This window comes from Bos javanicus, chromosome 9, assembly GCF_032452875.1.
Source record: "Bos javanicus breed banteng chromosome 9, ARS-OSU_banteng_1.0, whole genome shotgun sequence".
Taxonomy (NCBI): Eukaryota; Metazoa; Chordata; class Mammalia; order Artiodactyla; family Bovidae; genus Bos; species Bos javanicus.
The window spans coordinates 31,997,969-32,021,476 of record NC_083876.1 but is presented as its reverse complement, the minus strand read 5'-3'; the positions used below and the strand labels follow the sequence as shown (position 1 = coordinate 32,021,476).

The 23,508-nt window shown below is 43.3% G+C and overlaps 1 protein-coding gene across 1 annotated transcript in view; it reads right to left on the bottom strand.

The window, feature by feature from the left end:
- FAM184A (family with sequence similarity 184 member A) overlaps positions 1 to 21,962 on the bottom strand; it is a 123,499-nt gene extending 101,537 nt beyond the window's left edge. Inside the window, exon 1 of the mRNA XM_061427452.1 lies at positions 21,704 to 21,962. Within this exon, the coding sequence (XP_061283436.1) occupies positions 21,704 to 21,862 (159 nt within the window). The 5' untranslated portion in view covers positions 21,863 to 21,962. The remainder of the gene's footprint in view (positions 1 to 21,703) is intronic.
- Between the last annotated feature and the right edge of the window lie 1,546 nt (positions 21,963 to 23,508).

Below are 23,508 nucleotides of genomic sequence, written 5' to 3'. Positions count from 1 at the left end.
GAACGGATGCTTTCAAACTGTGGTGCTGGAGAAGACTCTTGAGAGTCCCCTTGGACTGCAAGGAGATCAAATCAATCAGTCCTAAAGGAAATTAACCCTCAATATTCTTTGGTAGAACTGATGCTAAAGCTGAAGCTCTAATATTCTGGCCACCTGATGTGAAGAGTCGATTCACTGTAAAAGACCCTGATGCTGGGAAAGATTGAAGGCAAAAGGAGAGGGGGCGGCAGAGGATGAGATGGTCAGATAGCGTCACCGACTCAATGGACATGGATTTGAGCAAACTCTGGGAGATACTGGAGGACAGTGGAGCCTGGCGTGCTGCAGTCCATGGGGTTGCAAAGAGTAGGACATGTCTTAGTGACTGAACAACAACAACAAAAATTACCTCTTGATTTATAACTCATCCTGTTATTTAGCTTTATCACTCCACCTACCTTATCACAGTAAGTCACTGCCCACATTCAGAATTTAGCCATGGGACTCACAAATTCCTATTATTTAGCTTTATCACTCCACCTACCTTATCATAGTAAGTCACTGCCCACATTCAGAATTTAGGCATGGGACTCACAAATTCTCCTCCTAGTCTAACTCCACCATTATCTTCGAAGATTTCAAAAATGCATGTAGAATCCAAAAGACCAGATATAAAGTTCTTTGGAATTCCTAACTCTCAGAAGCTCACTTCCCTATCAACATTCTCAAGACTGTGCCCTGGTTCTAAATTATAAATTATTCCATCTCAGAAGTCTTAATATGGCCCCCTCTTCTTGTGGTATCCCTCAACCACTGGGCATCATCTACATTACACACTGATGGTCCTTTCATCCTTCAGTTTTCCTTTTTTAATCCATACTCGCCTCACTTCCCTCCCTATGCAACACACAGTAAAGGGTAGATTAACTGAACTACTCTCTACTGAAGCTCTTTAATTCTCTTAAACCCCAATTCTGCTAAATCTCTCAGGCAAAACTCACACTCTGAATTAATCCTTGAATAACATGCCTTATCTCCCACATTTTGTGACCAATGGTCCTCTCCACATGGTGGCAGCTCTTTGCAGAAAACGCAAAGCAGACTGATGCAAAGCAAACTGATACCAAATATCACATCTAATTTCCTCTTGGGACAACCACACACCTCACTGATTCTTTCACTTGAATCTGGTCAGGTATTATTTCCTCCTTCCCACCACAGCTATTCCAAATGTTTTCTATTCTGCTTAAGACCCCAATCACTCATGATTTTAATAATCACCTATATGTGTCAGTGTGTGCTAAGCTGCTTAACAAAGTCCTACTCTTTGTGACCTTATGAACTATAGCCCACCAGGCTCCTCTGTCCAAGAGATTCTCCGGGCAAGAACACTGGGGTGGGTTGCCATGACCTCCTCCAGGGGATCTTCCCAATCCAGGGATCAAACCCAAATCCCCTGCAGCTCCTGAATGCAGGCAGATTCTTTACCGCTGAGCCACCAGGGAAGCCCAACCCAACTCCCTCAGATCACCTGGTACGGAGAGTCTCACTTGGTGAAGCACTGAAGTCCTGCACTTAGAGCCACACAAGTCAACTCAAGAATGGAGACTCCAGACCTGGTCAAGTCTTCAGCTTGACTGCAACCTCACGAGGAGCCCTGAGCCAGAACCGCTCAGCTAAATGACAGCTGGATTCCTGAACCTCAGAAACTATGAGATAATGTTTGTTGTATTAGATGCTAAATTTGGGGGTAACTTGTCACACAACAATAGATGTCCTTCCCATAATTAATCTCAGTTGACATCAACATCTATGTAGTTGCTCATTCATTCATTCATTTAACCAATATATGAGTTCTTAGGATGTGACAGAGACTGGTTATCCTCTTTCTTCCGTACAATAAAATGTCACTAAATCTTGACAAGTTTATCTGCAAAATGTTTCTGCCTCTCAGATTTGAGATTTCTCAAATCACCTCTTTATCTCTCTACCAGTGTCCTAATTCAGGCACTCACAACTCTCACCGCAACTATATTACAATAGATTCCCAATTGGTTTCCTTGATTCTCCTCTGTCCCTGTCAAGTGTGATCTATTTACAACACAGAGAAATGGCACATACACAAGAGCTGAGGTGGCAGGACCAGGAAAAGGTTCTCTCAAGGAATAAAAGACCCCATAATCTTTGTGGACACGTAACTTAAGCTTGACAGTCCTGATAGTCTTAGTGAAAGAGAAAGCAGCTTACCTACCCAATGTGTACATAGAAAGAGGAGAGGATACAACTGTGGACAATTCAGAGACGGCAACACGACACAGTGCAGCCACACTGAGTGGTGAGAAAACACTGGGTTCCACAATGTTGACGGGTTTGAGCCCTGGGTCAGGAAGATCCCCTGGAGAAGGAAACAGCAAGCCACTCTAGTATTCTTGCCTGGAGAATCTGATGGACAGAGGAACCTGGCAGGCTACAGCCCATGGGGTCGCAGAGAGTCAGTCACAACTTAGCAACTAACCACTGCCACCGCTTGATGCTGCATCACGTTAAGTCCACGCATGGGTGTCCTGCTGCTACTGTACCAGTTCATCACAGTCAGTGACTTCAAGCGAAACAAATGTATTAATCTTATAGTTATGAAGGTCAGAAGTCTGAAAAGAGGCTCTTGGGGAGTGTGTCTTTTCTGGCTGTTTCTAACTTTCAGAGGTCACGCATCCCTTGGCTCGAGGTCCCCTTCCATGTCCACAGCCAACAAAGGCTGTCAAGTCTGTCTCACACCATCACTCTGACAGCCACCCTCCTGCCTCTCTCTCACTTGGGAGAATCCTTGTGATTATACTGGCCCCATCCACAAAATCAAGGATAATCGCTCCATTGCAAAACCCATAACTTAACCATACTGGCAAATGTAACGTATTCACAGGTTCCAGGGATCAGGACACGGACCTCTTAGGAGTGGGGGGAACGGTGGCATTATCTCACCATGGTCCAGTCCCATACTTTTCTTTAGCATTGTACCACAATCCAGAAACAGAAAGAGAGAAAACAAACAGCAAGGGTGACCCAGGACTGAAGGTTCAAGATACGCAGAGTCCTAAAATGCAGGAACAAAGGGACAGGCTTAGCTTCAGGTCAAACTCAAACTTTTCCTATAGCAATTAACTTTGTAATACATTCATAACCACAGAGTAGTCTTATCTGGGCTCCTTTCTCACTAGTGTTTTCTGATTATCACCAGGAGACTGGGACAAGAAGATGTGTGTTGACTGAACACACCTTACAATAAACAACATTGAAAGCACATGTTGTTCTAGGTCATTTAAGGAAGGCATAGGTCAGAACAGAAACCAGAAAGACTGACTACCTGCCAAAGACAGCCTGTATTTGAATAAACAGTTGAGGAGTTTTCTGTGTGTTGCATGAAGTTAATCCAGAAACATCCAACCAAATGTGCTACAGTCTCACAGCATCAAAGATTTCTAGTTAACTTTAGGTACCTAGACAAAGGCTTTTAACAAAACCAACTCCCACACTGACAGTTTGTGCTGGGAAGAAAGTAACTGTAACTGCAAACATTTTAAGCAAACGATGACTACAAAAAATAAGACTTTGTTTTACTTAAAATAAGTCAACATTATATTTTTTAAAGGGCTTACTCCAGGCCATGAAATAATTTTTACATATTATTTCTTCTTCTGACTTAGGGCAAAGTGGTGGATCCAAGTTCAGATTCTGTAAATTACAATTTACATACAAGGAGAGAATGTGATTGTAATTTTAGCCCATGTTCATGATTGCAGGGTGGCTGCTGGGTGATTGGCAACTCACACAAAAGATGAGTATTCCCGCCCCTACCATCCCACCCATCTGAAGGGTATTTAGGGAAATAATAAGTTAAACTCACACTCATGTGAGGGTGTTCAGGGCGTAATAAGAGTCACAGTCACGCAGGCCCATGACAACATCTGACAAACCAGAGCAGGGCTAAGTAAACAACAGATGCAAAGTTCTACATCCATTTTTAGATACAGTAGATCCTCGTTATTCATGGATTCTGTATTTCCAACTTTGCCTCCTTGCTAATATCTGTATGTAATCTCAAAACCTAACACTGACAGTGTGTTAGATAAGCTTCATTCAGGCCTGAGTTACCGTGTACTTGCTGTTAATGAACCAATGATATGTATTAAATTAAAGTGTCATTAAACAGAAATACACCTAAAACAAGGTAATGTACTGAAGGCCTGTTGAGAATGGAACCAGAGGGTGTCACAAACATGACCCTATATTTCCCCTACACAACTTGGTAGAACACAGCTACCTCAACTAATGAAAATCAACTGTATTTTACTATCTGTTCAACCTGTACTTTTGATACCTGTGGCCCCTAATAATGTAGAATATATCTCCATCAGAGGAGAAAATATATACAAAAATATATTTGTTAAAGACAATGTCAGCAGAGGTTGACAAGGGGGAGGGGCCTGAGGAATGGGATTAATATTTATTGACCCCCTCTCCTATATAAGGGGATTCCCAGGCTGCGCTAGTGGTAAAGAACCCGCCTGCCTATGCAGGAAACATAAGAGATGCAGGTTTGATCCCTGGGTCAGGAAGATCCCCTGGAGGAGGGCATGGCAACCCACTCCAGTATCCTTGTCTGGAGGATCCCATGGACAGAGGAGCCTGGTGGGCTAGAGTCCATAGAGTCACAAAGAGTCGGACACAAGACTGAAGCGACTTAGCATGCATTCCCTACACAAATTATCTTGTTTGATCTTTACAGTAATTCTAGAAGATAGACTTTATCATTCTTATCTTACAAACAAGGAGACTGAGGCTCTGAGAGGTTAAAACACTTACCAAGGGTCACAGCCTACTAAGAGGTGAAGCAGAAATTCAAACTGGGGTCTAAGCCACTGAACCACATGTCTGACTCATATGGCGGGCCTGGCTGCCTCTCTAGGCCCATCCACAAGAGACCGAAACCCAAAACATATCCATTAATTCCTGCGGTTCAAAAGACTGAAACTTCCCTCATTCCTTTTACCCCTGCTCACTACAGAGATTTGTAACCAGAGAATGTGTCAACATTATTCTTTAAACTATTTATCTAAAATTAATTATCTTAAATTTTTATCTAAGAAAATCAGATATATATATATATACATATATATATCCTTCCCAAAACAAACAAATCAAACAGGAAAAGCTGCACATAATTAAACATTTGCTGCTGTTGCTGCTAAGTCGCTTCAGTCGTGTCCGACTCAGTGTGACCCCGTACACAGCAGCCCACCAGGCTCCACCGTCCCTGGGACTCTCTGGGCAAGAACACTGGAGTGGGTTGCCATTTCCTTCTCCAATGCGTGAAAGTGAAAAGTGAAAGTGAAGTCGCTCAATTATGTCCGACTCTTCGCTACCCCATGGACTGCAGCCCACCAGGCTCCTCCATCCATGGGATTTTCCAGGCAAGAGTACTGGAGTGGGTTGCCATTGCCTTCTCCAAATCAAACATTTAGAATCATCAAATTACTATAGTTTTTGATTAAAATGTTCACCTACTTTATTCTGGTCACATTTTCTCAAAACTCCATGGGAAAAAATGGGAAAAATATGTAGTCTAAAAACAGTCCTGTAAATTGACAGTATAATAGTGCCCAGCATAGAATCTTTCATGGACTAGACATTCAACAAAAGTTTACCAACTTTATGGATCTGCACACTCCACTTTAATCATATTTAAATAAGGTTATGCTCAAAATCTTTCAAGCTAGGCTTCAGCAGTATGTGAACTGAGAACTTCCAGATGTACAAGCTGGGTTTAGAAAAGGCAGGGGAACCAGAGATCAAATTACCAACATTCATTGCACTATAGAAACACAAGGGAATTCCAGAAAAATATCTGCTACTGCTTCATCGACTATATGGAAGTCTCTGACTATGTGGATCACAAAATGTGGAAAATTCTTAGATGGGAACACCAGATCACCTTACCTATCTCCTGAGAAATTGCATTTGGGTCAAGAAGCAAAAGTTAGAACCTTACATGGAACAACTGATTGGTTCTAAATAGGGAAAAGAGTATGTCAAGGCTGTATATTGTCAACCTGCTTATTTCACTTCTATGCAGAGTACATCATGAGAAATGCCAGGCTGGATGAAGCACAAGCTGGAATCAAGACTGCTGGGAGAAATATCAACAACCTTAGATATGCAGATGCTGCTGCTGCTGCTAAGTCGCTTCAGTCGTGTCTGACTCTGTGTGACCCTATAGACGGCAGCCTACCAGGCTCTGCCATCCCTGGGATTCTCCAGGTAAGAACACTGGAGTGGATTGCCATTTCCTTCTCCAATGCATGAAAGTGAAAAGTGAAAGTGAAGTCGCTCAGTCATGTCCGACTCTTCAAGACCCCATGGACTGCAGCCTACCAGGCTCCTCCCATGGGATTTTCCAGGCCAGAGTACTGGAGTGGATTGCTATTGCCTTCTCTGATATGCAGATGATACCACTCTAATGGCAGAAAGTGAAGAAGATCTAAAGAGCCTCTTGATGAGGGTGAAGGAAGAGAGTGAAAAGGCTGGCTTAAAACTAAACATTCAAAAAACTAAGATCATGGCATCCAGTCCAAACACTTCATGGCAAGTAGAAGGGGAAAAAGTGGAAGCAGTGACAGATTTTATTTTCTTGGCTCCATAATCACTGTGGATGGTGACTGCAGTCATGAAATTAAAAGACACTTGGTCCTTGAAAGGAAAGCAATGACAAACCTGAACAGCATATTACAAAGCAAAGACATCACTTTGCCAACAAAGGTCCATCCAGTAAAAGCTATGGTTTTTCCAATAGTCATGTACGGATGTGAGAACTGGACCACAAAGATGGCTGAGCTCTGAAGAACTGGTTCTTTCAAATGGTGGTGCTGTAGAAGACTCTTGGAGAGTCCCTTGGACTGCAAGGAGATCAACCCAGTCAATCCTAAAGAAAATCAACCCTGAATATTCATTGTAAGGATGGATGCTGAAGCTACAATACTTTGGCCACTAGATTCAAAGAACTGACTGACTGGAAAAGATCCTGATGCTGGGAAAGACTGAGGGCAGGAGAAGGGGGCCACGGAGGATGAGACAGTTCCACAGCATCACTGACTCAATGGACGTGACTGCGCAAACTCTGGGAAAGAGTGAAAGACAGGGAAGCGTAGCACGCTGCAGGACATGGGGTCCCAAAGAGTCAGACACAACTTAGCAAGTGAACAACATATCTTCCTTTGCTGCTCTGAGTAGGCCATTATATTAAACACACACAAACACATACGGTACTTCAATTACACAGTGTTTCACTAGATGAAAGATCTAAGAATAAAAATAGAATACTGTTTAGCGTTTGGGTTATGAAATGTTTTCTGAAAGACATAAGATTCTGTTAAGACTGTGCTTAAGGAGAAATGAGATGAAAAATGCAAATACCTATGAACACACAGACACACACACTGACCAGAATAAGATAAATCTTTCCAACCAAAAAGCTCAATATCTAGAGTAGGCAAATATTCAAACTTTGCACTTCATTTTATAAGAGAGATATGGCAAATAAAAATGAAAGTAACAAAATTTATTCAGAAATAAAGTTTAAGCATTTGGCATAGCATTAGTATAGGTCTGACCTAATCTCCTATAAATGTACTGATTATCAAAAAGGATCTGGAGTGGAAACAGACTCCATATTATTTATGAATGGTATGATTTAAACGTAAGCATATTATTTTGGAAGGTAAAAAATCATTAATTCCCATGGCAGCATCTAGTTAACTAAAATAATTCATTCTCTCAACAATTTTGAACTGGGATTTATCCTAATATTTTACTGAAATTAGCAATTTTACTGATAATTTAAATATTAGCAATGTACTTTAGGGTTTCCCTGGTGGCTCAGTCAGTAAAGAATCTGCCAGCAGTGTGGGAGACCTGGGTTCGATCACTGGGTTGGGAAGATTCCCTGGAGGAGGGCATGGCAACCCACTCCAGTATTCTTACTGGAGAATCCCCCATGGACAGAGGAGCCTGGTTGGCTACAGTCCGTGGGTGGCAAAGAGTCGGACACGACTGAACGACTAGCACCTAATTTCCCTCTGGGATCTTCAACCTTGTTTGGGGCTTCCCTTGTGGCTCAGCTGATAAAGAATCCGCCTGCAATGCAGGAGACCTGGGTTCAATCCCTGGGTTGGGAAGATCCCCTGGAGAACAGAAAGGCTACCCACTCCAGTATTGTGGTCTGGAGAATTCCATGGACTGTATAGTCCATAGGGTTGCAAAGAGTCAGACACGACCAAGCAACTTTCACTTACGAGCTTCCCTTGTGGCTCAGACAGTCGCGTCTGTCCGCAACACAGGAAACCTGGGTTCAGTCCCTGGGCTGGGGAGATCCCTTGGAGAAGGAAATGGCAACCCACTCCAGTACTCCTGCCTGGAAAATCCCATGGATGGAGTAGCCTGGCAGGCTACTGTCCATGGGGTCGCGAAGAGTTGGACATGACTGAGTGACTTCATTTTATAATGTACTTTAAGAACAAACTTTGTTTTCAAAGCTTCTGAAACCTCAAAACAGAGATGTACACGTAAAGAAATACAGAGTAGTAATTTTTAAGTCATTAAAATACTATCTCCCTTATAATAAATAAGGTGTTAATAGCTGAGTCTATTATCCAAATCCCAAGTGTTACTCTTAATCACTAGGTCTTGTTTTTCCACCACTATTGATCCTTTCCCTGGAGGAGGAGATGGTGACCCACTCCAGTATTCTTGCCTGGGAAATCCCACGGACAGAGGAGCCTGGTGGGCTACAGTCCATGAGGCTGCAATGGACATGACTGAGTACACACACACACAAAGGTCCTTTGGTGGTTTGAGCCTCCCTTGATATCTCAAATGCCAGTAGTAAAAGATACAGGCCAAAAAATCTCTCAGATGCCAGTAGTAAAAGATACAGGACAAAAATTTTGTACATATTCAACTTCACTACTTTTAATGCAGTCTTGTTAAAGTTTTGTGAGAGAGAAAGATGTAATCATCAATGAAATAAGTATGAGGCCTACAAATGACAATACTCTGCATTGTCTGTAATTAAACTACACTGTTGTAATTTAATAGAAAGCTAAAAATAAAAGGTCTATTTTCTAAAACTTTTGTTCTGGTCTCAAATATTAAGTACACCAGATACTGACTATAACTGGTGATCCTCAACCTGCAAAGATTGCTGTTTCCAAAACTGATTTTTATATATTAATTGATTGGCAGTCAGAGACTACTTTCCAAAATATTTTAAAGGATCATTAAGCTATGAGGTCAATCTAAAAAATATATATATACAGCAAAAAACCTTTATGGCTCACACCATACCCAAAAGTAGTATTTCCTCCACACATTTATAAAACTGTTTTTATTTACAAAATGAAAAAAAAAATTGAATTCAGTTGGCAATTTTCTCTCTTCTCTCCTCAAAAGGACTGCTGCTGCTACTGCTAAGTTGCTTCAGTCGTGTCCGACTCTGTGCGACCCCATAGACGGCAGCCCACCAGGCTCCCCCGTCCCCAGGATTCTCCAGGCAAGAACACTGGAGTGGGTTGCCATTTCCTTCTCCAATGCATGAAAGTGAAAAGTGAAAGTGAAGTCGCTCAGTCGTGTCCGACCCTCAGTGACCCCATGGATTGCAGCCTACCAGGCTCCTCCATCCATGGGATTTTCCGGGCAAGAGTACTGGAGTGGGGTGCCATTGCTCAAAAGGACTAGGGGACACCAATTTCAGTAGATTTATTGCTCTTTTCATTCAAAAGTAGCCTAAAGGATAGAAACTTCCGCTGGTGAAAAAACAGGTATGGCATTAAGAATTTCTATTTTTCCCATCAACCCCATTTTCACAGCATAATACTCAAGTTTAATTGCTTACAGATAAAAAAGATTTGTAATCTCATAAGATAAACTGAAGGGGCAGAGTAACAACAGTACTTTACCACTTCACCCCACCTCTACCACTTCCTATTGTCATTTGGAAGTTAACTGGCTTTACAGAAATCCAGGCTACTCCATTCTCATCTCCTCGCTCCCTGAAGCTCCTGGGCGGCGGATTGGCCCGGGGTGGCCGGCGGCAGCAGAAAGGCCAGGAGCCCTCCACTCCTAGCCATCCGTCATCATCCATCAGCTCCAGCCAACAACTCCAGCAGGGCCTTTGCCCAGGCCCCCAGGTGCCGTGCTGACCGACACCCAGTGGCTGGTGAAGGTTCACACACTCAAGAGGACCAGCAGTGGGACAACCAGGGCGCCGGGCATGTCCTACAGCTATGTGGAGCAGTTGAAGGGCATGTCCCTGCTAGTCAGGGCCTCACAAACAGTGGTCCATTGGAGAAGGGAATAGAAAACCACTTCAGTATTCTTGCCTTGAGAACCCCATGAATAGTATGAAAAGGCAAAAAGATATGACACTGAAAGATGGTCTTTCAGGTCAGTCGGTGTCCAATATGCTACTAGGAGAGCAGAGAAACAGCTCCAGAAAGAATGAAGAGGCTGAGCCAAAGTGGAAAGGATGCCCAACTGTGGATGTGTCTGGCGGTGAAACTAAAGTCCGATGCTGTAAGAAAACAATATTGCATAGGAACCTGGAATGTTAGGTCCATGAATCATGATAAATTGGATGTGGTCAAACAGGAGATGGCAAGCATGAACATCGACATTTTAGGAATCAGGGACTTAAAATGGACCAGAATAGGTAAATTTAATGATCATATCTACTACTGTGAGCAAAAGTCCCTTAGAAGAAATAGAGTAGCCCTCAAAGTCAACAAGATAGTCTGAAATGCATTAGTTGGGTACAATCTCAAAAATGACAGAATGATCTTAGTTTGTTTCCAAGGCAAATCATTCAACATCACAGTAATCAAGTCTATACCCCCAATGACTGATGCCAAAGAAGCTAAAGTTGAACAATTCTATGAAGACCTACAAGACCTTCTAGAGTTAATACCAAAAAAAAAGATGTTCTTTTCATCTTAAGGGGTTGAAATGCAACAGTAGGAAGTCAAGAGATACTTGGAGTAACAGGCAAGCTTAGCCTTGGAGTACAAAATGAAGCAGGACAAAGGTAAAAGAGTTTTGGGAAGAGACTGCACTGGTCATATCAAACACACTCCTCCAACAACACAAGAGACAACTCTACACATGGACCTCACCAGACGGTCAACACTGAAATCAGACTGATTACATTCTTTGCAGCTGAAGATGGAGAAGCTCTATACAGTCAGCAAAAACAAGACCGGAAGCTGACTGTGGCTCAGACCATCAGCTCTTTATTGCAAAATTCAGGCTCATACTGAAGAAAGTAGGGAAAACCACTAGGCCGTTCAGGTATGACCTAAATCAAATCCCTTATGATCATACAGTGGAAGTGATGAATAGATTCAAGGGATTAGATCTGGTAGACAGAATGCCTGAAGAACTATGGATGGAGATTTGTAACACTGTACAGGAGGTGGTGACCAAAACCATCCCCAAGAAAAAGAAATTCAAGAAGGCCAAGTGTTTGTCTGAGGATTCCTTACAAATAGCTGAGAAAAGAAGAGACGCCAAAGGCAAAGGAGAAAGGGAAAGATATACCCAACTGAATGCAGAGTTCCAGAGAATAGCAGGGAGAGATAAGAAAGCCTTAAGTGAACAGTGCAAAGAAATGGAGAAAACGCAACAGAATGGGAAAGACTAGACATCTCTTCCAAAAAATCAGAGGTTCCAAGGGAACATTTTATGCAAAGATGGGCACAATAAAGGACAGAAACAGCCAAGGACCTAACAGAAGTAGAAGAGATTAAGAAGCGGTGGCAAGAATACACAGAAGAACTGTACAAAAAAGTTCCTAATGATCCAGATAACCATGATCATGTGGTCACTCACCTAGAGCCAGCCATCCTGGAATGTGAAGTCAAGTGGGTCTTAGCAAGCATTACTACAAAGCTAGTGGAGGTGATCGGAGAAGGCAATGGCACCCCACTCCAGTACTCTTGCCTGGAAAATCCCATGGATGGAGGAGCCTGGTGAGCTGCAGTCCATGGGGTTGCTAAGAGTCAGACACGACTGAGCGACTTCACTTTCACTTTTCACTTTCACGCATTGGAGAAGGAAATGGCAACCCACTCCAGTGTTCTTGCCTGGAGAATCCTGGGGACGGGGGAGCCTGGTGGGCTGCCGTCTATGGGGTCGCACAGAGTCGGACACAACTGAAGCGACTTAGCAGCAGCAGCAGTGGAGGTGATGGAATTCCAGTTTAACTATTTCAAATCTTAAAAGAAGATGATGTTAAAATGCTGCACTCAACACGGCAGCACGTTTGAAGAAGTCAACAGAGGCCACAGGACTCGAAAGGGTCCGTTTTCATCCTAATCCCAAAGAAGGACAATGCCAAAAAATGTTCAAACTACCATACAATTGCATTCATTTCACCTGCTAGCAAGGTAACGCTCAAAATCCTTCAAGCTAGTTTTCAACAGTACATGAACCAAGAAATTCCAGATGTACAAGCTGGATTCAGAAAAGGCAGAGGAACCAGAATCAAATTGCCAACATCTGTTGGATCATAGAAAAAGCAAGAAAATTCCAGAAAAACATCTACTTCTGCTTCATTGACTACACTAAAGTCTTTGACTGTGTGGACCACAACAAACTGTGGAAAATTCTTAAAGAGATGGGAATACCTAGACCATCTTACCTGCCTCCTGAGAAACCTGTACGCAGGTCAAGAAGTAACAGAACCGGACATGGAACAACGGACTGACTCAAAGTTGGGAAAGGAGTATGTCAAGGCTGTATATAGTCACCCTGCGTATTTAATTTCTATGCAGAGTACATCATTCGAAATACCAGGCTGGATGAAGCACAAGCTGGAATTAAGATTGCAGGGAGAAATATCAATAACCTCAGATATGCAAATGACACCACCTTTATGGCAGAAAGCAAAGAGGAACTAAAGAGCCTCTTGATGAAAGTGAAGGAGGAGAGTGAAAAAGCTGGCTTAAAATTCAACATTGAAAAAACTAAGATCATGGCATCTGGTCCCATCACTTCATGGCAAATAGATGGGGAAACAATGGAAACAGTGACAGACTTTATCTTCTTGGGCTCCAAAATCACTGCAGATGGTGACTGCAGCCATGAAATTAAAAGACGCTTACTCCTTGAAAGAAAAGCTATGACAAATCTAGACATCATATTAAAAAGCAGAGACATCACTTTGTCAACAAAGGTCTGTCTAGTCAAGGCTATGGTTTTTCCAGTGGTCATGTATGGATGTGAGAGTTGGACCATAAAGAAGGCTGAGTGCTAAAGAATGGATGCTTTCGAACTGTAGTGTTGGAGAAGACTCTTGAGAGTCCCTTGGACTGCAAGGAGATCCAACCAGTCTATCCTAAAGGAGATCAGTCCTGAATATTCATTGGAAAGACTGATGCTGAAGCTGCAGCTCCAATACTTTGGCCACCTGATGAGATGAGCCGACTCATTGGAAAACACCCTGAGGCTGGGAAAGGTTTAGGGCAGGAGGAGAAGGGGGAGACAGAGGATGAGATGGTTAAATAACATCATCTACTCAATGGACATGCGTTTGAGCAAACTCTGGGAGACAGTGAAGAACAGGGAAGCCTGGCGTGCTACAGTCCATGGGGTCACAAAGAGTCAGACACGACTGACTGACTGAACAACAACAATAAGAAATTACTTATTAATTAAAATAAATTGTTTCAGTCACATTTGCCAAACTCTTATCCTTCATACTACTTTTTAAGGGGTTGGAAATTAGAAGACAGCAAAAGATTTTCATAAACAAAACAGGTGGGGGTGGGAGAAGAAAAACTGGAAAACTTTCAACTTATTGCCCTCAGAAATGGGACCACAGGCAATAATCCAGTTAAGAAAGCAAGCAGTCAGAGGATAAATATTTACAACAACAACATAGTAGTAACTTTGACACCAAGTATGACAGTATCTAAATCAACATAATTAAAATAGCTTTTAAGTCTGGAATGACTAAAGCTGTTAATAAAACATGAAAATATTATGACATTTATCTGGGAATACAAAAGAGGAAAAATAGCTGTTCCAAATTTACCAAAGCCGTGTTTACAAACTGTACAACCCACACGTCCAGAAACTGTGCACTGAAAGGGAGAGGCTCGTTGGCTTCACTCTCACCAGGGCTGTGATGCAAATGGTAAGCAAAACCTGGTTCCAAAGTGGGGAAAAACAGCTCCGTGGCTTCTGAGGAACTGAGTGGGTAACATCAGGTAGAAGGAAGGCATACACAATAGGAGCCCTGAGAGTGCGGCTGCCCATATCCTAGACCATTCCAGAGACCTGGGTTCCAATCCAAAATCTACCTATAACGAGCTGTATAATCTTCAAATGACTTGAGGCCCTCAACTTCCATATCTATAAAATGAGAGGGTTAGTCTGGTAAGAATCTATGGTTTCTTCTATAGAAGAAAAACCTTTTAACTCTAAAGGCAGTCCCTTTATAACTTTTTAGACAATCGATTAATGTTAATGGCATATCATGCTTTTGTGCCCATTAGTAATTAATTCAAACCACTCTGGTATGACTAAAAGATTACATCTAAGCTAATGCATAGTAGAATGGCAAAGCTGCAATGTAACAAACGAGGGGAAAAAAAGATGCTACATTTGGCATGTATCAAGCTGATCATGTGCAATGCCAGGGTAGACGAAGCATAAGCTGGAATCAAGATTGCTGGAAGAAATATCAATAACCTCAGATATACAGATGACACCACCCTTATGGCAGAAAGTGAAGAACTAAAGAGCCTCTTGATGAAGGTGAAAGAGGAGAGTGAAAAAGCTGGCTTAAAATTCAACATTCAAAAAACTAAGATCATGGCATCTGGTCCCATCACTTCATGGCAAATAGATGGGGAAACAATGGAAACAGTGACAGACTTTATTTTCTTGGGCTCCAAAATCACTGCAGATGGTGACTGCAGCCATGAAATTAAAGGATGCTTGCTCCTTGGAAGAAAAGCTATAACCAACCTAGACAGCATATTAAAAAGCAGAGACGTGACTTTGCCAACAAAGGTCCATCTAGTCAAAGCTATGGTTTTTTCAGTAGTCATGTGCAGATGTGAGAGTTGGACCATAAAACTGAGAGCCAAAGAATTGACGCTTCTGAACTGTGGTGTTGGAGAAGACTCTTGAGAGTCCTTTCGAGCGCAAAGGGATCAAACCAGTCTATCCTAAAGGAAATCAGTCCTGAATATTCATTGGAAGGACTGATGCTGAAGCTGAAGCTCCAATACTTTGGCCACCTGATGTGAAGAACTGATTCACTGGAGAAGACCCTGATGCTGGAAAAGACTGCAGGCAGGAGGAGAAGTGGGAGACAGAGGATGAGATGGTTGATGGTATCACCAACTTGATGGCACATGAGTTTGAGCAAGCTCCGGGAGTTGGTGATGGACAGGGAGGCCTGGCATGCTGCAGTTCACGGGGTCGCAAAGAGTCGGACTGAGCAACTGAACTGAACTGAAGCTGAAACAATTCAAGTCATAATCCAAACCAAAGTCTATTATGAAATATGATCTAAGGTAATTCAAATAGACAAACTAGTGAGAAATAAGTATTTAACAGAGAAAACAGAATTGTTTGAAAATGTCACTGGTTTTGGTATTGTATGAACATATTCAGGTTGTGAATATAGTAAAAGCAGAGTTAGTATTAAATGATCAAAAGACTGTTTTTCCATATTTGCTAAGAATTTGATATATCAATCCTTGCTTTTGAAATGATAATATTTATATTTTAGATAGCATGCTTTACATTTTTATTCTTGCATCAAAAATAATAAAATTATATAGCTTTTAGAAGCAGTTTAAGGGGAAGCCAAATAAATATTTAAATAGTTTAAGAGAAATTTTAACTCCGCTGAAATGATCTAGCATTAATCCACAAGAGGAGTAGATACAATTCAAAAATATTTACTGACTTTCCCTACTATATAAACAACATTTCTTGGCACATCACTATCTTCAGTGAATATTTATTAAGCTTTTATATTATGTGCAAAGGATTCATATTAAGGTTACATGAGATGAACAGTCTCTACAGCTGAGGAGCTTACAGTCAAATAAGAGAAACAAAAACAAATTGTTTGCAAATTTGTATTATTAAGTATCGAATGAGAAGTAAGGAAAATAAATGTTAAGAGTAAATCAGAGCAAGGCAAACCTAAAAAGGTCCAGGTTGCTCAGGGCAGTTCTCAGGAGGAGAGACATAAGTTGAGTATTAAAAGAAGACTTTTAAGAAGGATTTGATGCTGAACACGGAAAACACAAAGTAACTGTTCCTGCTCTTTGGAACCTTATACCCAACCTTATACTAGGAGGTCTGTAACTGATAACTGAACTAAACTGCATCAAAAGTGCAATCAACCAAAAAAGTGTTGGATGGGCAGCTAAAACGACAGGATATTAAAAGGGAAGTTTCTGCTGAGAACCATAGACAACTGACATTCCAAAGCAGGTGCCAGAACCTTCTCAATATTTCCAAAGGAGGCAGTGTAAAGGGTTGAGATGTGCTCCCTCCTACCCTCAACACTAGTGAGAGAAGCTTCATGGGAAGTACGGGTGGGGGCTGGAGAAGAGTTCCTCCAGGGGAGTTAGGGACAGGAACAAGTGCCCTTGCCTGCACTTATGGAGAGGGGAGGAGATGGATGCCTGCCTCTCACCTAAAGCCTAGAGGAAAAGGCTTTGATGGGACTACTTGAAGAGCTTGATATGTGTCTTAAGCACTTTGAACAACATACTGAACTGGCACCTGATTCATCCCTGGAAATTCTAAAGGGTAAGAAGCTGGATGAAGAGGCACATGAGAACAAAAGAGAGACGGCTGAATTGGGACCACTTCCAGAGTCCCTCTGGACAAACAATGAATGATGCTTATGGACCAGTGTCGGTCCTATGAGACAGAGAGAGAGCAAGCTGGGGTGATGTCATCTGGGTCCAACCCAGGGGGTGACCCGGAGCTTGAACTGATCTCAGCAAAATGAACAGGATGGTCCTGCCAGATCCAAGAAGCTGAGGACATAAAAAATCAGCCAGAATATAGATGCATTCTCACTGTCAAACAATGGGAGGTGAGCAGCTGCCATGGGAGGCAGAGGATCCACAGGCAAAAGAAAGAACTTTCAACACCCGCCAAGTCTACAACAGCACTGAAGTTAAATCACCAGGTACTACTCAAGCACGAGTGAGTGAGTTGCTGCTCCTCTTTCCTCTCTTCCCTTCTTCCTTGTCCAGCTTGGGAGGGATGAGAAACAAGGACTGGCAAGACAAAGGAGAAACAGAAAAGCCCAGTGAGAAGGAAAAAAAATCCTCGATTATTATCTTCCCCCTTGCAATGGGCAGAGCTAGGAAGTGGGCATGGGGGAGAAGCTTCACCTTTAATTCAGGTTCAGTTTGGGGCTTTAATTTGTTGGCACTAGACATTTTTTAATAACCAAATTGAGATTTTTGTGACTTAGTCACTGGAGGACAATTTGCATTATCTCAAAGCAACCAGAAAAGTCAAGTTTATCCATAAACTGAAAGGGGCAGTGAATGACAAAAATAAAGCCATTTTAGAATTTCATCCCACAAGCCCTGCTTTTCAACCAAACGCACTAAAGAGTCAACAAGGGGGAGAGCAGAGAAGTACACAAATGTGATCTTATAAAACATAACTCAGCCCATCCAGCTTCTCTATCTTGAGATGGCTCAGTCATTAACAATTCCAGAAACCTGCCACAACAGGACTCGGGAATCTAATAGTACTTTTTAAAATTTGGCATGAGCAACCAAAATATAATAGACTCACTTTAAAAAGCAGAGACTGTCTTGTTCCCTGATGCATCTCTAACACGTAGCAAAGCGCCCTTACATAAAAGATGCTTAAAGAACTGCTGTGTTCTTTCCATGTGATGGCGAGGTTAGGTTCTTAGAAAACAGAATCTGAAAAAATTCTGTTCAGATGTGTTTAGAGACTTTTTGGTTAGTTAAATGTATGTTACTATGTGTAGTGTTATAATGTAGATTACTTTCATCCTTCTTTTGTTGTCAGCCAAATCTCTGAAAAATGCATATTGTATTTTTAACACTGTACTACAAAAACAGAGAGCAAATGTGAATATTTTAAGCTCTGATATGCAAATACTAGAAAAATTACTATATACATTTAAAGAGCTGAGCAGAAAACCCACAAAGAAATATAGTATCACACAATGCCATTAATGCAGGATGATTTATTTTTAAAAGAAATAGCATTTAAAAAGTATATTAGCCAGTATTTTACTAATACTTTGTTTACTGGTATATTTGTCTTTTCAGTGACAGCCTGAATTAAGGGCCTACTATCTTAGTTACAGTATCATCATCTCTCTTTTAAAGATTAAAAAACTAAAGCCCAGAAGTTAATGACTTGCCCAAGGTCATACTGCTAGTAAATGGTAGAATAGGCATTTCAACTCAAGACAGTATGTCAGATTCCCAAGCCATGCTAACAATAAGGCTGAAGAGGTAAGTTCTGTTGACTCATTTCCAAAAGAAATGAAACCCTATTTTAATGGTTATCTTTATAATGTCTAATTCTGAAATATAAGCTATTGTCAGGTCAGTTCACCATAGTTCTATTAACATATACCTCTATTGATGTGATTGTCTTAGTAAACTTATAGCAGACACCAATAATATTTATGTATTTGATAGGAAGGTAAAACATAGCTTGCATGCCATTTTGGGGATTTAATGAGTCATTCCTTATCCTGACAAAATGTCAAACAAGGCTTTTTAGATGAATTACGTATCTGCATTTAGTTAAATGGCTCAATCTATAAGTTTTCAAAGAGCAAATATGACCAAGGATTTGGCCAACTGTAGTTTAGAATCATCCTTTTCTGGTGAGCTTTTTCCTAGTTTAGTAAAAGTTGATGTATTACTCATCATTCTTATGGAATTTACAGTAAGTGTAAAAGAAAGAAAGTGAAGTCACTCAGTCGTATCCGACTCTTTGTGACCCTGTGGACTGTAGCCCACCAGGCTCCTCAGTCCATGGGATTCTCCAGGCAAGAATACTGGAGTGGGTTACCCATTTCCTTCTTCAGGGGATCTTCCCAACCAGGGATCTCCTGCATTGCAAGTGGATTCTTTACCAACTGAGTTATCAGGGAAGCCCACAGTCATAAGATTTGGGCTCCTCTTTCCATGGAATTCTCTAGGCAAGAATACTGGAGTAGGTTGCCATTCTCTTCTCCAGGGGATCTTCCCAACCTAGGGATTGAACCTGGGTCTCCTGCATTGCAGGCAGATTCTTTACCATCTGAGCCACCAGGGAAGCCCACAATAAGTGTATTTGACTATAAAATCGACAGTTTCCAAACTGGTATATAAAGGCAGCAGGTCTTAAGTGTATGTTTCAGAAACTGAAGGGTGTTGACTGAAAGAGTCCTATAATCAGGCTGCTTCATTCTCCTGTCTTATTTTAGAAATAGAGGTGAAGAGACCCAAGTGGGATATTTCAGTGTCAATCAGCGGTTCTCCACCTGGGATGATCCCTGCCCACCTCTCCCCCAGGAACATTTGGCAATGCTTGGAGACAAGTTTATTGCCGCTATTGTGTGTGCATGTGGGGGGACTACACCTACCGGATAGCACTAGGGATGGTTATCTTCCTGTATAATACACAGTACAGCCCTGCCTACTCCCAGCAAGGAATTATTCAGTCTAAAGTGTCAGCAGTGCCAAGGCTGAGAAACTCTAGTAGAAGAGATTAAATGTCTGAGGCCCTGAGCACAGAGGGCGGCCTGAGTGTTTAGAGACTGTAAGTGTAAACACTAAATCAGACAGTCCCTGTGATACTCAGTAAAGATTAGATGTAGCACTCAAGCAGTGCTGTGAGCACTGGCAGCGGGCAGCCTCCTGCTTTGTTAGATCTGAGGTGGGGAGTGCAAAGAACTTCTATTAATACTCCCACCTTTCACAGTTGTGATTTTTTTTTCCTGATAAAAGAACAGGAAATTAAAAAAGCCTAAGTAAAAAGAAAAGTAGTTTGCTAGAGAGAAAAGAAACTACTTTTGTTAAACCGTACACAGTTCCACTACCAACTTCCTGAATGTTTCTATGACTTACAGCAGGGCCCCAGACAGTTACAATCTAAAATAAAAATAATGGCTATTTTGAACACACAATAAGAGAAAATCGGAATAAATATGTATGTATCTGGACCGGAAGTATTCTAAAGACCAAACATGATTTCACGAAGCCTAGCTTTTAGCTCCCAAATGTGTAAATGCCCTGATGGAATACTACTTTTTCCTTCCTGGGTCTTTCCTTTTCTGAATCTGGGAATCCTCAGTTACAACAGAAAACAGTAAAAACTGGACACACAGCAACCTCTGAAATGGTGCTGACATAAAACAAAAACCAAATACCAACAAACAAAACTTCCCCAGATGTTGCCTTGCTCTTTTCATGGGTGAGTTTTACAATTAGGCAGTTGTACCTTTCTCTTTGCTCTTCCATTTGATCTCTCATGCTTTAGTCCTTTCCATTATTCTTCTTTCTACTCTCAATCACATTTCTTCACCAAAATATTTTTACCTCATTGTCATCCATTTTAATTTCCATTTCCTTCTTTCCTTTTCTTTTAACTGTCTTACTTCACCCTCTCAAAAGTGCCAACTAGTAATGGAATTATATAATGAGAATTTAGGAGTTGAATCAGACTTTAGAGATTTTCTAGCAGCAAACCCCACCATTTCCACCTCTCTTCACATATCAACGCTCCTAACAAGTGCTTAGCCAACTCCGCTTAAACACTAAACTGAGGTCCATCACTTCCACTAGCTTCCAGAAACCACGGATAGGGATCACTTCTCACCTGATGGACATTGAAAAACTTATCATGAGATCTAAACAGAGCAATGTAATTAATCTAAATTGCTTCTGCTCCACAGAAACCAACGTTTCTCATTAACAACCTTTACTCAACTAGGAAAAAACTCACCAGCCAAGGACGACCCCAAACTACAATTGGCCAAATCTACCGGTGTTATTTGCTTTTTGAAAACTATCTTCTGATAAACTGAACCATTTAACTCAATGCAGACACATGATGCATCTGAAAAGCTTTGACTTTCTATCGGTATAAGGAATGACTCATTAAATCCCGAAAATGACACGCAAGGTATGTTCCCCCCTTAACGACGTAACCAATAAAAGATACTGACGAATTTCGAAGACTCGAGGTCATGTTGGGTAAATACGGTACTGTGCTTCATACAGTACAGTAGTGTAAAGCCTCGTGGAGCCTTGGCACATGCACGAGAGCAAAAGTAAAGTGATTTCTCATTCTGCAGTTAAAGAAGGAGATCCTAATTTGTTCCGTGCTGGCTTATCCCAGGATAGCAGGGTGCAAAGCCCCATAAACCCAGCCGTGCCGTCGAGTTTAGTTTAGCTTTCATTAACATCACCGGCATTGCACCGAAGTTTGAACGGTTCTAGGAGCTAAGTCTCTGGCCGTGGTTTCCAGAACAGCCCCCTTACAACTCGCCCCAGGCGCGGGGCGCGCAGCCTCCCAGGCGGGCAGGTGGGCCCCGCGCTGCCGCGCACAGGGTCTCCGCCTTGTCCACCCGCGGCCGCGCCCATACCTTGGTGAGCTGGGCGATCTTCTTGCTCATTTTCAGGTGCATGTCCTGGCTGTAGTCCATGCAGTGCCCCGCCTGCTGCCCGGCGGCCGGCGAGGGGACGAATTTGGCCGCCGAGCCGCCGTAATAGTGCTGCTGCCAGCTCATGCCCGGGGTCGCCATCTTCCCGGCAGACCCCGGCCGGGGCGCGGGTGCCCGCACTCGGGGGGCGGCCCGCCGAGCCTCGGCTACTGGGACGCAGGAGCCCGGGCGGCCGCTTCCGGACCCGACACCCGGCCACGACCGCCGGCCGCGGCAGCCCGCACCCACCCGCCCGCGATCTCCTGGTCACCGCCGTCCAGGGACGGGGGCGGCCCCGCCGGCCCGAAGCCACGGGCGACTCGGGCGCGGGGCAGATGCCCGGGTCCGGAGGCGGCCCGGCGGGGCCCGATCAGCTCTCGCCCGCTCTTTAGCTCGCGCCAGGCGGGAGCGACGCGGGTAGCGTGGCCCCGCAGGTTCCGCTCCCACTGGGACCCGGGACCCAGCGAGACGGCCGCCGCGGGGCTTGCGGAGGGAGGAGGAGCCAGGGCGGGCTGCTGCGGGGGGAGGCGGGGACACGGAGGAAGCCGCGGGAGCCGCGGAGCCGCCGTTACCAGGGCGCGCGGCCCGCGGAGCGCGCGGGGCGGCGACGTCATTTCCCCGCAGCCAAGCTCCGCCCCGCGCCGCCGCGGGCCCCGCAGCCTCGCAGCAGGTGCGGGCGCCTTTCGCCGGGCCGGCAGCCAGGGTTTCCCCCGCAGCTGGGGCCGATCTCCACCCGGCCCCAGCTGCCGCCCGCCTGAGGTAAGTCCCGTGTGCCGCGCGGGCCAGAGAAGACGGGGCCGTGGTGACCTTCGGTGTGCCGAACGCGTGCAGACTTACCCACCCTTTCCACGTGCATCATCGCGTGCCCTGGGCCCAAGTGGCTCTTCCCCAAGAAGAGCGGCAAACTCACATCCAGCTCGCTCCTAACCATGGCCTCAGCACCAGAGACGTGCATGATGAAGTCGTGGGAAATCCAATACCCCCGACCCAGACCTGTGCTTCCGAACTCACACCAATATGATTGTTACAGTGTCTTAGGCTGACCTACTACGTGCCAGGCACTGGCCTTCATTCAACACCTAGTGTCTATGAGTGGAGAGGACACACCTCATCAATTGGTATAGCATTGCATCACCACACTTCCCCAGTCTAATGGAGCTCCAGACAATTATATATGAAATCAACTTGGCTGCAAGTAAAGAGAAAAACAAAAGCTGGAACAAGATGTCAGCTCCTTAAGGACTTGAGGCTGGGCCAAAATGTTCATTGCTTGTGCATTTCACCTTACCAAATGTGTTGTCGTTTAGTCACGCAGTCCTGACGGACACTTTTGCGACCCTATGGACTGTAATCCTCCTCTGTCCCAAGCAAGAATACTGGAGTAGGTTGCCATTTCCTTCTCCAGGGGATCTTTGGAACCCAGGGATAGAACCCACCTCTCCTTCGTTGGCAGGCGGATTCTTTACCACTAAGCCACCAGAGAAGCCCACTAAATGTATTATTCCCTACTAATTATCTCCTAACATCTCTACTGCAGATCAAACAAAAACTTTTAAGTGTGTCCTGTGTTGAAGTAAATCAGTCGTTTTAGGGCATTCTTAACACAAGTTTTTAAAATACAGAATTCTACCTATTTAAAAAATCTATTCTCATGCACTTTTGCCTGACTGAATCCCCTCCTGTTATAACATGTAATTTCTCTTTAGTATGAAACTTAGTATTTGTTGCTCAGTTCAGTTCAGTCGCTC